This window comes from Falco rusticolus, chromosome 7, assembly GCF_015220075.1.
Source record: "Falco rusticolus isolate bFalRus1 chromosome 7, bFalRus1.pri, whole genome shotgun sequence".
Taxonomy (NCBI): domain Eukaryota; kingdom Metazoa; phylum Chordata; class Aves; order Falconiformes; family Falconidae; genus Falco; species Falco rusticolus.
In genome coordinates this window covers 41,951,640-41,970,020 of record NC_051193.1, presented here as the reverse complement: position 1 = coordinate 41,970,020, position 18,381 = coordinate 41,951,640, and the positions used below count along the sequence as shown (strand labels likewise).

The window sequence follows — 18,381 nt, the reverse complement described above, 5'->3', positions numbered from 1 at the left end:
GGGAAAGGAGAGTCTGTTTGCATTTTCTGTTTAAGAAGTGGTTAGCTTTCAGCATTTTTACCTTAGAAAATCCTTTTGTAAACTACCTTAACAAGAGCATGCAATGGTACAAGAAAGAAGATTCCAGGTTCCCTTCGGAGCTTCCTGCTTTCTTTTCCTGCCACCTCTCTCAGGGTAGGATCTAGTCCTTTGGAAGCAGCTGTCTACTTTAAATTTCAAAGCCAGGGCTTGTTTATCATAACACCGACACATCCATGTCCCTTTGTCAACCCCCTCCTAGATGAATGAATGAGCTTTTATGAGAAAGATGTCACGTGGCACCTCCCTGGGTCAAAAGTCCCAGAATCTTTCCAGTTTGACAGAGCAGGGCTGAGACCTACCGAGTGCTGACAACTGGGGTACAGAGCAGCGCCACGTGCAGCACTGCTGTGTGCTGGTGCACTTTGGACAAACTCCTTCCAGTCACAGAGAATATTAATTCAATTCCTATTACTTCCCTCCACACATGTATGCTAGTTTTCAGAGAGAAATTAAAATGCAGTAAGTGAACACGCACAACACTTGGAGCGAGGCAATGAGATATCTGTTTGCATGTGTTCTTGGTGGAAAGAGAGCATACAATCAACAAGGGAGACACTTGCATCCAAAAACTGACACAGTTATTTGCAGTAGCTAACATCAGCCCTCTAACTTAGATGCTTTACTGGTATGTCCCTACATGAACAAGTGAGCCTCAGGCAGGTGATTTAGAGCCTTTAAATTAAAACTATATTTTTCATTTTAATGGGAGCTTCAAATACAGATAGAAGTGCCTGAAGTTGACCTGTGTGACTATTCTTCTCCTTCCTCTCTGACCAAAATTTCTATGAGAAGTAGGCCACACAGCAGAGGCCACAGTTTCAAAAGATGAATGCCTAGAGCTACATATATACAGCTATTTTCAGGTGCTTTTAACTGGGTGGCCTGATTTGGAGAAGTTCCGGGTATGCATCACTCCAGCAATGTACATGCTCCGAAACTTCCAGAAAATAAAACCTGACTACCTGCGTTGGCACTGAATTGTAAAAATGCGGTCTTCTACTCAAGAAGAGATCTACAATTTCTTTTAAAACAAACCTACGCAGATTGCTTGGCATCAGAGACTCACTGTATCAAGAGTATGTGTATCTGGAAAAGAGGTTTCTGCCCAGAAAAATGTGGTATCTCAAAGAAAGAGACATGCAGGTGAGTGTTAAGAGAAGAAAGAGATGCAAAGGGGTGAAATGCTGGGCCCAAAGTCATGCAGCAAGTCAGAACTAGCACCAAGTAGAAAACCCTGATCCACTGCATCATGCTGAGCCTCTCCCCTGGTCACAAAAGATACATGCAGCTATTCAAGGAGTATTTCTAAGACAGGCAGACAGAATGTGATAAGAAGAAACCCAGAGAAAACAGAAAGATACTATGATCTGTTCTGTAACATCCCCCAAAATCAGGAGTGCACACAGCAGCAAAAGCATCTTATGTAAGTAGTAAGCAATCAAACATAAATGATTTTGATTACATGCTGGGATGAAAATATCACAGCGAAAGGGTTTTATGCTGTTAGAGACCTGAGGGAATAGTTCCCATATTTCAAAAAAGACTGTTAGGAGAAAGAAATTCAGGAGTTGCAGCTTGGCTCACGCAGGAGTTCTCTCTTCTAGGGGAACTCTGCAGAGACTAGTTTCAGTAGAAATTTCAGATATGGAGTTAAATTTAAGAATCTAAGAACAAGAAGATTTTTAAATCATGGAAAAAAGCCAGGTGGAAATGGTTAAAGAAATTAACTCCAGGGTCTGCAATATCTGAAGTTCAAACATTATCAAAGAAACCTGTAAGTCACTTGAGACAGCAAAGGAAGCTGAGTGGCAGATGGGAACACTAACTAGGTGGAGCACCGTGTAGCATGTTTACTTCAGTTTTGGTTTAAATTCCTTCAGTGTAGATTATTATTTGTAAGATAGGTAGGGAATTTTAAGAGTTTTTAACCCTAAAACTAAAAATATAATATAAAAAGGTTAGTTAGTGTCTAGTCACTCTATTACCATCTTAAGTGTAATTTTAAGTCAGGTCTTGAATTCTGAGGCTGTAGGATCACATCTTTTCAACACAGCATCAGAGAATTCAGTTATCTTTTGTAAGGTTAAAGCTTAAAAAAGGCTGGCACAGCTCCAACCATACAATAGCCTGCTAAAATTGAATTTTCCATTGAATAATGCTCCTAATCTTTCACCAAACATTACAGAACCTGATCTAGAGCACTTTTATATCAGAAGCAATTCTTCACAGCTAAGTAAACAAAGCAATAACAGCTGCTGAGGGAACTCAACTGCTATACAAAAAAAAAAAAGAAATCTATTCAGTGATTTATTTCAAGATAGACCTGCCAGCTATGCAAGATGCAAGTTGGGAATGTAACCTTTATTTTTTCAAATCTTTTAAAAAAGACTCCAAAGTGAAGATTTCAGAATGACTAGCTCTTTTAGAGGTTGCACTTAAATTAACAAAGAACAGGAAAAAGAGGAAGTCTGGAAGGCCAGACTCTTGCTTCCAAAACAGAATCCATTAAAATCAATCCTGCAGTATCTCTTAAAGTTTTTGCTTTTTCAGAAGACAGTCCCACTTTCTTCCAAGGGAGATATCACTACCTATACCAAAGAAAATAATCTCTGCAGGTCACCTCCAGCAACTGCTAGCGGCATGCTAGCACCCCATGCTGAAGGTGAACCTTGGAGCAGGTTGCCCAGAGAGGTTGTGCAATCTCCATCTGTGGAAGTATACAAAATCCAACTTGGACGTGGACCTGGGGAACCTCCTCTAGAGGATCCAGCTTTGAACAGGGAGTGGGACTATGAGTTCTCATGAGGTCCTCTTCCAACCTCAGTGATTCTGCAAATCTGTGAACCTTTTATTTCCGCAAGGCCTGGGTGCTTACAGGGTTAGTCTAGGACATGGAAAGGCCAAGCACAGCCGCATGCTTTCCCTCAGACTACACATACAACTTCTGCCTTGTTACTAGTTCTCCACCTCAGTTCCTTTAATGGCCACAGACTGGTAACAGAGACAGTGTGGCACAAGTGTCTTTCCAGCCCATTCTCAGGAGTACTTCGCGCTCAGACATTTGACTCAACAAAGAGCTAGCTACAGGACTTTCAGAAAGCCTGATGCTGTCCAGATGGTCAGTTTTAGACACTTCAAATAGGGATTCTCGTTTTCAGGAAGCATGGAGAATTTACTATCAAAAGGGCAGGCAAGGCATTATTAACATGGACTTGTGAAAGAGAATTATACTTAAAATCAAGCTGTTGATAGAACACGGGACCCTGCTGCTGCAGAACACACTCTCCTCAGCAACATCTGCCATTTTCAAAGGTGCCGGCAACACAGAGAAGGATTCAGCACCATACACACTGGAGTCAGCAGAGCACATGGTCATTCTCCCTTTAACCCAACTGGTACAAATTGTTAGTTATACAGTTCTTGTAAGGTCTACAGGGTTGAGATGAAATGTGAACTTAAGATCATAAAAAAAGACTATACTTCATTTATATATAATTCAATATAATTCAAATAGAGGTAGTGATCACCTGAATCCAAAACTGGTCTGTAAATAAACACTGAATTTTCTTTTGAAAGACTTTCAACAGCAGATTTCTCTGTATTCAACCCTCCAGAGTTTATGGCATTCCTTTGGAAGAGATAATCCCTTGCACTGACCTTAACCCACCACATCATTTTGGTATCCTATGATAAACTGGGCTTTCTAGTTACAGCTAAAGACTACAATATTATTTTCTTGGTAATGACTTGCAGTGCTAATCACTGATGTATTCCTACTTGAGTTTTTTAAGTGCTCATGCCTTGGGATATGCCATGACAGCTGCAAAGTACAAAATACGATTTAGCAGGTGAAAACAAGGAGGGGGGGGAAAAAACACTGTCTAAAGGAACATAACTTTTTGGTCACTAGGCCAGAACTAGAAGACAGCCAACTACTCAGCTCTCCTGAGACTTCCCCTGCTAAATACAAAGTTGGTTCAAGGTCTCTGTTATGCTATTTCTGATGATGAGACAGAAATAAGTTGGGGGTGGTGGTGCACAGGGGGACACAGGGAAATATGGTCATCTAACGCTGCAGCAGCCAGTGAGAACAGGTGAAGCTTTTCCTTACTTCATTCCTCAACTTTATTAACAGCTTCTCTTTAAAGTGTCAGTTTTAACGGAATACAAACCTACTTTTTTTTCTTCCTTAAGCATTTATTCCTTTTTCTCATCAGTTTGACCAGAGGAGGCCAAAATGTGCACAAGACAAACTACTCGCAAAAACTGGATGCTCTCCCAAGCATATTGTTCTCATAGAGATAACAATAATAGTACTGATAGCAATTTAAGGAAAAAACCCAAAATCTACTGAATCTCTCCACTGCTAAACAAAATCTCAATAGTTCCTCAGAGCACAGGTTTCCCTCGGCACTTCTCTCCCACTCACAGACAGCATTAAGGACTCCAAAACAAAATCCTTTTAAACTAATTGAACATTTTCTCCTGAAGAGATTGCAAAAGACAAGGGAGAGTGCTGCAAGTTATTAGTCTTATTTTTATATAAAGACACAGCCAATGGGGTCAGGCAGGTCAGATGCAAACAGTATGTCTGTAAATCCACAATTATAAAAATACAAATTGATGAGCTTCTTATCGGCCTATCAAGATAGTGATAACACAAACACAACCGTAATTCCAACAACACCCCATTAGAACATAGTTCAGCAATGCAATTTCCCCTAAGCACCGTCATCTAACATATGAAAGTTACTTAAAGAGCTACCCTAGATTTAAACTCAAAAGCCAATAAATGTTTCAAGAATATGACAGTAACAGAAGTAAAAAGGGAATGAAAGACTAACTTAACCCAACAGTTACAATGGTTAAAATGAGAGATACTAGAGTTATTCAGGTTGAAAAGGCATGACTTCTAAACATGGGAATACAACTCAAATGATGCAGTTAAAGGCAGCAGTCTCTGTCAGGTAACTAGCAAGCACCAGAAATGCATTTATTTTCCCCCCAGCAATTAACTTGTGCAACCGGCTTCCCATGCTTCTCAAAAACCTTAGCTCTATTTACAATTTAATTTATTTCAGTCCTTTCCAAAACCAATTTTTCTTCTTCCATAAACCTCCCCCAAATTCAGGCCTCAGGATTCTTATGACAAGCTGCTAAGTTTGTAAAGTCATTTCCATTTACCAGCATATGCACAAAAAGACAACGTTTTCCAGAAGATTTCTGCTGGTGTTCACTGTAGTAAATATGCTCCCCATTAAACCCACATCGTATTTTTAACAAGATGCAAACCTCCTTTGTGTATACAGAAAAAGAAGAGCATGGGATTCCAGAGGGCAATCGTGTGACACAGGAATGCTTCAGTGTTTTTGCTCCCATGGAGAGACAGAATGCAAGGGGCCCAAAACTACTATTGGAAACCTCACATCCAGCCTCCAGAAGCCAGCTGTTTCTTTCTCTAGTCACAATAAAAGTCTTGAGGGAGAGCAGGTATTGGCCTACCTTGCATGTATGCCTCTATTTGCCGAATTAGCTCATAAGACTTGGATCGGTCCAGAAGCGTACGAATAGCTGGAAGAGGATCCAGGATAATGGTTTCTGGATGAGCATCAATATACTCCTGCAAAACAAGTACATAGGAGAAAAAAACAAAAAAAAAGGCATTAGGTTGGCTGAAGACTGTAGAAAAATTGTGAGACAGGAAGAGAATAGACAATGTTAAAAACCTCAGTGTCCAGCTTCTTTTCAAGGGGACACAAGCAGACACTGGCAATGCCAGAAGTCACCAGTCTGACAGTTCACTGACAAGTGAAACAAACACAAACATGACATCTAACTGTCATGTTTTAGGATGGAAAACTTCTCCTGTGGACTCACCATCAGCAGTGAAACCTGTTCTTCAACCACATCAACTCAGAAGGGAGCCAATGGCAAAGTGCCACAGTAACAGCTGTGAGCAAGGCTGAGAAAACCAATTAGTAGAAGAAAAATGACACACTGCTATCCTGGGGTCAGCCTTGCATTGAATTACTGTACATGGACATCACAACTATCTGAACTAAGCTCAGAAATACATCTGGGTTCTTTAATGTTATTATTATTGCTGTCCTCTAGCTGGGCTGAAGGCAGTGTTAAGAGCTGGACGATAGGGGCTGAAATTTTTTTTGGCAGAGCTGAAGAGATTGCTGCTTCACTGTGTCTTCATTGAGTTTTGAAAGCATCTATCTTGTTACTTCTCTAAGTTCATACTCTCCTGACTACAAGAACAAAACAAAGTTAGTGTTTTCATAGATCTTCATCTCAGTTCCCCATTCACTCAGGTCATGACTGCACCACTGCGTTTTGGCTATGAACACAGACACAGCTGCGAGGCACTGCCCTTGCAAACCCAACAAAACTTCCTTCTGTTGCTCAGAACAGATGCTGAGTTCCTTCATCATTGACCCAACCTGGCCCCATAAAGTCAATGGGAGAAACAAGCATCCATCTTACCCTATCCAAAATCAAATATCTCCAAAGCTAGCATCTGCCTTCGTTTTACACAACTTCCCAAAGCCATCTTTATGCTTCCACTCATTTCTTTAAATCCATTCATGCAAATGCATAGTAAATGCTCCTGCAAGTCATGGACTTCCATCAGGTCCTACTTCCCTTAAGTTGGTTACTTCAGAGAACAAAACATTCTACAAAAGATACTTCAGAGGAGTATGAGGTGGCCTGAGGAGACACGCTTTGCTAGATACTGAGCTGAAGAGAAAAGAACGACATCATCTGTTCCCAACAAGTGATTTTGCTCTAGACTGACTGGAAATGCAGACTTCCTCGTGCTAATCCTAGCACTGGCTAACTGTTGCTTTCTTCTGACTACATAGTCTGAACTGATGGCTTGCAGAAAAGGGATTATTCTTTTGAGGCAAAGAGGATCCAGCACTGGGGTTTAATGAACCCACTGCATCACCCACAGCACACAAATAGCTTTCCTTGACACGGCATGAGGCACCCTTCAGTGGTAATACATGTACCTGATGTATTTAATCATCCTCACAGAACACAGAAGAGTCAGTTCCCCAAAGACATGCTCACCCTTGCTACCACTTGGGGAAAATAAGGGACAGAGCCTTTTGCACAGTCAGTCATCAAAACTGTGAGACCCTGCTGTTGTACTCTTGCAGTGCAGGCTGGATAAAAAGCCTCTCTGGCTCACTGGCACAGAAGTCGAGTTCGCTTCAAGTCATTAATACCCAGAACATACAGAGAACAGTTTTCCTGAGTCCCCTCCCCCCAGTACTTCCAGAGTCTCAAGCAGAGCAGTCAGCTTTGAAGTACAGAAGAGATTTTACTTTTTTTTTTTTTTGAGAGACACAGAAACTTGTTACCTAATGCATCTTAAACTCCTACGTTTATGCATACGTGCCCTTTTACGCAGCAGCTAAAGGACACCTTGTGGAGTTAGGATTATCCAGTGATGATGGCACTAGCTTAAACTTGCTGATCATGAAACTGCGTTGAGTATCTCAACATATCTAAAGCAAAACAAGACAGCTCTTTTAGCCCCTCTGTGCCTCAGCTCAAAAGATAGGGAGCTACCACAGTGTGCATGTTCGTGAGCACGCTGAGAGGATGAGCTGCAGACAGCCTGGTGGGGCAGCAGGTAAGCATGCACGGTAACGACTGAACAAGCCACAGCTCCAAAATGTGACCTCAGCAAAGATCTGACAGCAAAGGTCCTGCAGCGTTTCTAATGGATGTACTAGCTCTTCCTTTCACACTGTGCTGACCACCCTTCTGCCTCAACCGGTCTCTGGTTTCACCTAGAAATCAAGCTTTCCATACTTCCGCCCTGGCCCAGCCCCTACTCTGAACATACTAATCCTTCACCTCACGCATACATTCAACCTGCCTGTGGCCTCCATCCCCTTCACTCCCCTCCAAGGAGGGAATGATTTTTCCCTCTCCTAGCTCCTTGTGCACCTTTCCCAAATATTCCTAATGCTCACCTCAGCGCTGAGGACTATCCTCACATCCTTGGGTTAGGTGGGTTTTACTCGTTATCTTGGCTCACATTAAATACTTCCAGAGGGAGCCTTGCTTTTCTATGCTTTCTCTAAGGAACTTCACAGTCCTTTATAATGATAATAGCTCTAAATCGTATTAAAAGATCATTCAAGCAGTAAGCTTGACACAGCATAACAAAGTTTAACAGGAATGAAGGCATGATCCCAAGGCCATTCTCCACCAGGCAACATGTCAACAGAAGTCAACATCTTAGCTGACTTTCCAGTGACTGATTTCTCATCCTGTTGCCTTAAGGAACCTTCAAAAAGCTCTCTAAGGCAAACCTGAAAGAACTGATGAAGATGAAGGACATGGGTGCTGTTTTCCAGAAGCCATTTAGAGTCTGGAGGACTTTAGCAAATTACTGTAAGGTGAAGAACTGCACTTGAGCATAAGGCAACAGCCCCTTCACACACACACACAAGAGCTCTTCTCCATTTACAGGCTTAGGTACTTGGCCAGCCAGAGGGCACAGGAATTATAACTCTTACAGCTCTGCATCTCTTCTCATGTATTGTGCATTGCTTTGATTTCCATCACAAAAGCATTGACTCTGCACTCAGATCCAGAACCATCAAGTTGCACTAGGATCCCCCCAAAGCAAATCACACAGCCTCCCCTTGGGCACGTATGCTACCAACACTTTACCGGTCTCCCACACCTCACATCCATACATCACCAGCATACGCAAAAGAAAGAGTTCCAATATCTATGCACAGAAAGTTACTTAAAAGAAGTAAAGAATTTAAGAATCCAAACCGTAAACCAATTCCCAAGAGGAAATTACAATAAGAAGAAATCAATTTTGTTCGCTTCACAGGAACAATTATGGTAGCCAATGAGAAACCTTTCATAAGCTTTGGTTCTTTACTAGCAACTGCTGCACACTCAGGCATCACGTTTTATTGAATATATAAATGTGAAGATCACTTAACAGATTGATGTTAATGCTGATGTAGCCTAAGTAGCAGCCCTTTTCCCATGGCACAGAATGGCTCCGCTACCAGAAATACAGATCTGGATAAACATGAAAGGTTTATGTCTAAGAATTTGGATAGCAGATGAGCTATTACACACATGAACTCAAAAATGGAGCAGCTACAGAAGGAAAAGAGAAACAATGAAGCCAAGAGATAGTTTTCAGTACAGCACTGTCTTTCAACTTTGAACATTCAAATCTTCTCTGGTCAGTCCAACAAAACAACTCTGTGCTCTCCTTTGGTGGATTTACCAGAGACTAGTATCCAACAGCAGACTCAAAAATGCAGGCAACAGTCTGGAGGATATTTAGGCTTCCCAACGATATTTTGAAAGGGCTCTGTCCTTGGGCTGCAGTTCAGCTTGACCCAGACAAGGTCTATCTTTTCCTCTTTACAATCTTTGACATAATAAAAGCAAACAAGAAAGAACAAAGACTTTTAGCAGATCCTCCTTTGTTTGTATTCCAGGCTTGGCGTTCAGTCCTGCTCTGTACCAGCCCTTTTACTGGCAGAAGGCCAGCAATGTAACTTGAAATCAAAGAGAGACTGAATATTTCATGTTCCCTATTAAATACCTCTGGATATAACCCAGAGATTTTTTTAAAAAAAAACTTTTCCTGAGAAGCCCATGTATAGATGAGAATAGCGGTTTTTGTGCTTTTATCCAAAAAGGTAGCTCATGATTTATTTATTTATTTAATGTATTTTAACAGAATGTTGATAATAGTATCTACTGCAAATATTAGGTCATTAGACAATCACAGAGATTCACTGACTCATTGAATTCATTTAATTACTAAGTAATAAAACATCTATAATCTTTCATTTAATACTAAACAAAAGTTCCAGATTAAGAAAAAAAAAAAAAGCAAATGAAACAATAACAGCGTTTGGATTTGTGTTTTTACATGTACAGAAACATGAAGCTGACTGCTTGTAACAACAGACTGCAACAAGGGGAAACATATGTAAAGACAGACACAAGTTTGTCTAAAGAGTTTGCATCAGATTCAGACTTACAAGTTCCTTTTTTCTGTCTTGGGCTCTGCTGGTCTCTTTCTATGGACACCTCCTTCCAAAAGGGAAGGTGTAGGCAAGTTGGATCTTGAACTCATCTCAAAATTGTTTTTCTCTAAATTTAAAGGAGGTTCCTGCAGTGGCTGGGAGGGATGAGGCGTATAGCAAAGGGAAGTGGGGACAAATCTCCTCTGTTTTAAATTTCTATTCACTGTACATCTCAAAGCAACTTTCTAAGTATTCAGCTTCCTTGGTTTGCCTTTAGAGGTCCACCACTGCTTCATCTTGCAAATATCTACCCACAGGAAGCTGTCATACCAGTTAGCACTTGAATGCCAAATTTTTAGTTAACTTTGCCTCCTTATGAGGCTCTTCCAATAAATGTAAACCAGTTATTTTTCAAATGGGAAAAACACAGGTACTGGTCTGTGAATTCAGGTGCAAACAGACTATTTCAACTTTGTGTCTCACCCTGTACCCCCAATAAGAAAAAAAAAATTACTAAGAGTTGATGGTTCCTTTAATTTTTCACTTGCCTTTTCTCAGCAGAGCATGCAAAAAGAAATTTGAAATGTGTAAGTATTCTGCAAGTACGAAGTTGAAAACCAGAAACAGAATGGACTAGTATCTTTAGTAAAAAAGCAGCATTAAAAATCTACTGGCATAACCTCCCTGAGTATGTACCCAAATCACCTTCTCACAGCTGAGACTTCTGAAGAAAGCAAGCAATGCAGCAAGAACAATGCCCTAACTCCTTCCCTTCCAAAGTATCTCCCTAGTTTTCTTTCTTCTCAGTCTCAAGTCCTTCTAAGAAAGCTTCTGAATCAAGAATAGAAGAGCCTTTCCTGGACAACTTCAGAGTGGGAGAGTCAATAGTTTGGGGGCAGCGGGACATGACACCTTAAATTTTCATCTACCTGATAGCAGAAGCCTAGGAATAAAACCTGTTTCTGATTATCTTTTTTAAAGAAAGCTAATACAAAAAGAAGCTGTTCAGAAAAAGCTCTGAAAGACAAATCAATAACCTTACTGATTTTCCATCACTGAGGCCATCATTTTGAATGGAACAGACTAGTGTGAAGCTGCAATGAATGAAGCTACTCAAGCCCCTGTACAGCTACGACTAGCAGCTGACCAGACAGTACTTTGCTCTGATCAGAACATAACAAAGATCTCCCAGTCAATGTCTTACAGAAACTAAAACATACTCAAAGTCATAAACTTTGTCTAGAAGGCACGAACTGGCATAGTTAGGTTCTTTTTCCCACCAAGATGACAGGAACTGGAGCACCAGCAAGTGAAAGGGACCCTTGGGGACTACGCCTCTTCCCACCTGACTTCTCTTCATGTTCCAATGGTCAAGAAGGAACCACCAAGGACTGTAACAATTTTTTTTTTTTTTTGCCAGGCAACAAATAAACTATGTTCAGTCAGTTCAGCCAAGTGTTACAGTGGGTAGGGAGACTTCATCATCTCTACAAATAATCATCATCCCCAAAGTAAGGATCCAAGTGTCCTATGAAGGAAATTGAAAGATTTCTCTACTTTGCACTTCACGCATTACACTAGGTGCTGCATGCAGTCTTCATTTGGGCTTTGGATGAGATCACTAGGCATTCATCACTGATCTTCAACGCAGTGAGAGCAGCTTCCACCCACCAATGCTCTCCTGAGAAACTGCAGCCCAGACCACATCCAGCTAGCACGAAGACCTCAGAAAGTTCAGACCTAAAGGTCTTCTGCAGCTAAAAAGCCCACTGGCTACAGGCAATTCTTCCTTGCTGTTTTCAGAGTCTCCTGTAATGGCAATTTACAAAGCAATTGAGAACAGTCATTAAACAGCAAGACTAAAAGGGCATGCTAAGAGACTTCCTAGTCTATGACCATTCTCCCACCAGACCGTGCAACAGTTCATCAGAGACTCCAGAGAGCAGGCACACAGACTCATGTAAATGTGAAACCAGTTTCCTCCTCAGCACTTGCAGATGAGATGGTCAAGGCCTCTACAATACAGCTCTGAAAAAAAAGTTATTCTTACAAAGGTCATAAATATAGCCTGGCATATCATTCCTCCTCCTGTGGTCAAGGATCCCTTGCCCCTGCTTCCTGGAAGACTACTTTACGGAGCCAACAGTGCCAGGTATGATCTTGCTGTTATGTTTATATTCAATAGCAGGAAAATTAGCATGATGAATTTTGCACTGTTTGGTCTGGTTAAGATCATTATAACTTTTTTGGTCAATTAAATGCACAGTAAAGGAACCACACTATTTCCACTTGTGTGCAGGTGCCAGAAATACCACAGTGCTTATGCAACATCACACACACTAAGTAGCTCTCTTGCAAGGTGGTCACTTCACATTTTTGAAGTTGCTCATTGATTTTAGTTTAAAAAAACCCCACAAACCAAACCACCCCCCACGCACTTTATACAGATGGAGTCTTACCATTTATTTTTTCTAGGGAATATTTCTCTTCATTTCTAATAGTCTTCAGTATCTTAGAAATAATATAGGACAGATGGAGACAGGCAGTAACTTCCTGCCAGTTTCTGCCCCATATAAAAAATTACCTGAGTATACCCTTTAAACATACTTTGGCATGCAGCTCAATGCTGACTGGCCTCTCCACTACTCCGCTGGTTCCTGGGTACATGTTTTACTACAAGGACAGTTTCCTGTGTGCCAGTGATGTAGCACAGCTCAGTCACATGTGCAGAACCAGAAGCTCAAGGCCTTGCTTTACTGGGGAGAGGGTATCATTCAGCAGCCTGCTCACAGGGGTCCCTGCCCTCTATCCCACTCACTAGAAAAAGATCCTCTGCCAGTTTGGAAGGCACTGGAAGAGGATCTTTTTTTAATCCATGAGCTTTGAAGATACTGAGAGATTATGATTCCATACCCACAGTCAGAAATACATGTAGTCCAGTAGATGGAAACCTACATCCTAGTTCAACTACATGATTGTGGACAAGTCACCCACTGGGCTATGCTAAAGAACACTATCTGTAAAGACAGATCATCAGACATCAGTGTGACTTGTAACTTGCTCTGTTAATCTGATGTCATCATAGCTACTACAATTTCATACCAGAGCTCCACACAGAAACAAACAAACCCTTATGACAACCATTCTGAGCTGACCTAAAGGGCTTCTCATATTAATCTCAAAAGGCAGTTAATACCGTTCCCTTTAATTTACAGCTTGCAAAACAAAAGCATAGAGATGCAAACAGGATGGTCCGTATCACATACCGAAACTATGGAAAAGCATGAGACTGCACTCACATTCCAGGGTCCCCTTCTAATTCTTGAGGCATTACATTGCACTTATTTGCAGGAAGATGGCATCCTCAAAAAGAATAGATATATTAGATAATATGGTGTTTACCGTACAACCAAGAACTAATGACAGGGAGAGAAGAAAGAACATTAAGTTCTCCTCTAACATTCTTGGCTTTTTTATTATTTTCTTTTGTGGTTAAATTTAATATTCCTAAAAATGAAGGCCTTGAAGGCACCAGCCAGCTGGATCTAAGCATTTTGCAAGAATTAAACAAGTTTCTTAGTGTAGCCCTGCAACAGCCTTTCTAGAGTATGCTTGGCTGAAGCTTGCTGTTGTGAACACAGCAATGCTAAACTGGAATTAGGCAGAACGTTCAAAACCAGACTAAAACCAACATCAACAGAGGCGTGAAATGAAGATGAAAATTTAGAGGAGTTCTCAAAGAATGAGCAGAATTCACCACCATCACACTGTGCATCACTGCACAAAAGACACTAGTATAAGACAAAGCTCTGTATCCACAGGGTGCTTTTCACAGATTTATATCCGTCATAAATAGTTCATACTGTTAGATTAGTAAATACAGTAGAACTTGTTCAGCAAGTAAGGAGACAAGGAACTATTTCTTCTCCATCTGACTGTCTCAATCTTATCCTCACTTCCACATGGTCCTACTGCCTGAGCTCTGGAAGAACATATATGGAGCACGCATTACTGTGGAGAGAGGTATTTACAATTTTCCAGTGCTGTAGAAAGCAGATGCCTGCACTACTTAGTGACGAACAGTCATCTACTGTTCAGAGAAATGGTGCCAGAGGGCCAGACCCACAAGTCAAACCTTTTTGTCTCCTCTGTGTGTTTCAGTAATACACAGGCAGGAAGAAGAAAAAAAGCTTTGTAACTAGAGCAAAGAGAATATTGACTCTGTTAAGTAAAATATTTTCTGGATTACAAGTTGTAGGACATTAAGCAGAGCAAAGAGAACATCATTTCCCAAGAAAGCAAAATTGTCAAAATTGCAGAATTTGTCTGAGTCGGTTTTCCATCTGACATAAGGACATTCCATAACATTCTGGTATCTTTTTTTAATGTTGCTTCTCTTTGAAGAAGAAAAGAATATAGCTTTGATCAGTTACCCACCAGAAGCAACACCTTTTAAAATGATAGAAGTGTTGTTTTATCATTTTCATTGGCATTCAAACTACTGCAAAGAATTCTCTGGGAAAAGAGTTCTCTGTACCACTATGCCCTGTGTATTTCTGACCTTCAATGTAAACTTGAGGGGAAAAAAAATAATTAACAGAACAGGATTCTCAGCACTAGAGGACAGAATCACTCACAGTAACCTTGATGTTACAGAAATAAGCGTTCCAGGATCTGGGAAGACTAGACAGAACTGGCCCAAATTCATTTAGTGGCTTCTGTTATGGAGAGATGCACGTAAAGGACTCTGCAAACACCTGTTCCGCTTTGTGAATAGCACTCATGCACTTGGACCGACATCAGGACAACATCTGGTGGGAAACCAGTTCTTACTAACCTTACCAATACAACATAAAACCTATACAAAGGTGCAAGCTTATTTCAGACTAAGAAAACTATTTTTGCTGGGCTATCAGTAGCAGGGCAGCAGTATGCCAGGGAGCTCTTTTCAAACTATGCCAACTGCACAGCAAACAGACTGAATCTGCTGCACCAAGATCATCCTCCTGCTTGAAATGCCGGAGGACTATGAAAGAACCACTTACCTGGAACCTGTGAACCAACTCCAGTGACTGGCTGTCATTCTGGTCTGCTTCAAGGATGACATCTGTCAGTTTATGTATGATCACATCCAAAGGGCCCTGATCTTCAATGGGTTTGGTGAGGTCAAGCTGAAGAAACCAGAGAGAAACCTTTTATTAATACATGGAAGATCTGAGGCTCTTGTCCTTGCCACCACCCAAGGTGTTGCTGCCACACAAAAGGCATTTACTTTACATGCTGCCTTTATTTTGCTATGTTACCCAAATCCTTGAGAATTTACATTTCACTAAATGTCAGAATAAATTACTCAGACATTTATTCCTCAGCAGTGTACATCTAATTCCATAAAAAAGCAGCGAAATCAATGGCAAGCATCCTTCATCCAAACACTTCCCTGGGCTTCACCGTGAGACAACATCTCCCTCTTCAGCTCTCTTTCTTGGTACTTAAGACATACATGCAGAAGGAATAGGCCAACAAAGATTATCACAACTAATAAAAGGAATGTCAGCTGTGCCCTTCGCCCTCTGGGATTGCACAAAACAGCACCCAGGACAGTAATACAGGTAACACAAAAGCAAGTGACTCAGGATCTTCGCGAATTCATCTGTTGCAGAGACAGCTATTAAGCTGATAAGGAGGAACACGGCTCCCAGAACACTCCCACTAGCAGACTTTGGCAGTTAGCTGGATAGGGGACTAAGGTTTGGGGTGGGGTGTGCAGAAACTCTGCTCCAGACAGCATGGGAAGGCACAAAAGTGGTGGTGATGTGTCACAGGGCTTGGTCCTTGGTACCAAGAAAGGGTTCAAGGAACAGAGGAACCACCTGTACTGGAAAAGGATTAAGTTAGGGATCTCTTGAGGAAATCTTAATGCAAAAAAGGTACTGGACCTGATGGGCTGTATGCAAGGGTACTAAAAGAAGTGGCCAATATCATTGTGAGGGCTTAGATTTATCAGGACATAACTCAAAACTGTAGAGATTCTAACTAAAGCAGGATAAAAAAAATCCACGGTGAGGACAGTCTGGTTGCAGCAGAGTCCCACAGAGGCTGCAGAATTTCTATCCTTCAAGGTTTTCAAGACATGACTGGACAAAGCCCTAAGCAACTTAGTCTGAATTTAATGCTGGATCTGTTTTGATGATGTATTACGGACCCCTAAGGTCCCTACCAAACCATGACCCCATGAAGCTACTTACCAGATTTGAAAATCTGTACAGTCTAAGTACCAGAACTGGTTCATGTCCTAGCCAACACACCAGGCTTCCTACAGCACGAAAGCTGCCACATTATCAAGCACTGCTCTTCGACAAATTGTGAGACCTACCGCATCAGTGGCAACTGAACCTTGCAAACTTCAAAACATGAACATCTTTGAAATGTAAAACAGATGTGTGCTCACTAAACTGAAGTTAGCACCTGATTTTACAGTTACATGCATGCTCTTTTCAATTGCTGCTATCCTTTTTATTCAACTCTGACAGAGAAGGGGGTAGGGGGCACAGGAGGGAGAGGAAGGCTGGGCACAAGAGGCTGCTGATGCTCTGTTTCAACAGAAGCTTGGTCTTCACCGTCTCACGAGCTTGAGTTTTGTCCTAATAAAATTTCCCACCTTACAGAAATGGCCCTGCTTTGAATTAAGGAGTGCCTGTGAAGGTAACAATAAGGAAGGATGGCTGGAGTTCAAGCACCAATAAAACTACAACAGCAGAGATACAGCAGCCTTCTAATAACTTGCAATTGCTAATCTAATTGATCCACATAGCCGAACTGCTTTTCTTTTGTAAGCACTCTTTTATCTGGGCTAGGCTTACTTGAGCAGAATAACTTAAGTTACCCATGGCGCAAAAGCAAACTGAAAGACTGAAAATTCTCTGCAACAGAAACACCTTTGCTTACCCATTACTATATGCTCCTACTAACAGTTACAGGTTGAGGCTCTAGTACTGTATTTGAAGTAATTACATAGATTTTAATTCAACTGGAAAACATTGTGCAGCTGTCTTCCAAGAAGACCAACAGAGGCACTGTTCACAGGGCAGCAGACTCTATATGCAAAGATTATGCAATGGTAAAGACAAGACAGACTTGATGTGGATGTTCAGTGATGAGTAAGCTGCATCTGGATGAGGCAATCCACAGGTCTGGCTGTCCTGGCACTTGCATTTTTACTGTCACAAGTAGTGCAGCACAAAGGCTAAGGGCAAGCACAAGCATCTGCAAAATTAAGGCAAAAGGAAGTGAACTGCAGATTGGCTAAGGACATGGAAGGAGATGATCTACTTTTGCAACCAAGTTCCAGAAAAATCATTTACTATCCTTAAAAGAAATCTCAGATGACCACACTGCTTTTCCTGTGGTTTCTTCATCTGCCTATCACATCTGGAAGGAAACAGCAAAACAAAGTGTCTGTTTAACTAGGTCACAAAGTTCCCAGTTGCCAAGAGACAAAAATGTGAATTAATCCATTTTCAGGACTTCCAGCTCGAAAAACAGTGAGAACCAAATAAGTATTTGAGATTGGTTACCCCTCTACATTCTCCCTGCACTTGCAGCTCAATCTGCACAGAAACATTCAGAAATCAAGAAAACAGTCCTCCCTTTCAGCCTTGACCCAAGAATAGAAATAAGCCTTCAAGGCATATCCAGGCATTTTCAGCAGTGTTTTCCAGAAGCATAAGACATTTAGGCAAGATAACATCTTCACAACACTTGTGCCAGCTAAAAGCGACCGGCATATTTTGAAAATGAAACCAAATGCATCTACTTTGCACATCAGAAAGTATTAAGCAGGGGCCCCCATCACAGTGCTCTGCTTCCCCTTCACCAGGAAAGCTATGCTAGAAATGACAGCACGTAAGGCAGCTCCTCCAGTAGGAAGTTCAATGATCACTTCAAGTGGCTCAATGAGGACAGCAGGTACATTTCAACTACACAAACCTTCAAAATTTGATCCAGTATTTTGCGGATTGGAGGATCAAGCCATTTACAAGAATAAGTTCTCTGTGTTCTGGGGCATGCTGCGGAAAGCAAATATTCCTGGGCTGTGTGGAATTTGGAAGCAATCCACCTTCCTTTTGTATACTAAGAAGAAAAAAACGTAGAAGAAAAGAAAATTTTGAGGACAAAAAACCCCCACCTTTTCAAATCGTGTATCAGACCCAAGCAGAAATCAGTAAAAGCAGAGTACAAAATTTCTGATGGCCCTATACTG

At 41.3% G+C, this 18,381-nt stretch overlaps 1 protein-coding gene across 2 annotated transcripts in view; it reads right to left on the bottom strand.

Annotated features, from left to right (window-relative positions):
- ITPK1 (inositol-tetrakisphosphate 1-kinase) overlaps positions 1 to 18,381 on the bottom strand; it is a 149,366-nt gene that overhangs the window by 58,175 nt on the left and 72,810 nt on the right. For both annotated transcript variants that reach the window (XM_037394329.1, XM_037394330.1), the window contains exons 4-5: positions 15,167 to 15,292; positions 5,584 to 5,701 (exon numbers count right to left, since the gene is read on the bottom strand). In XM_037394329.1, coding sequence (XP_037250226.1) covers positions 5,584 to 5,701; positions 15,167 to 15,292 — 244 coding nt within the window. The remainder of the gene's footprint in view (positions 1 to 5,583; positions 5,702 to 15,166; positions 15,293 to 18,381) is intronic.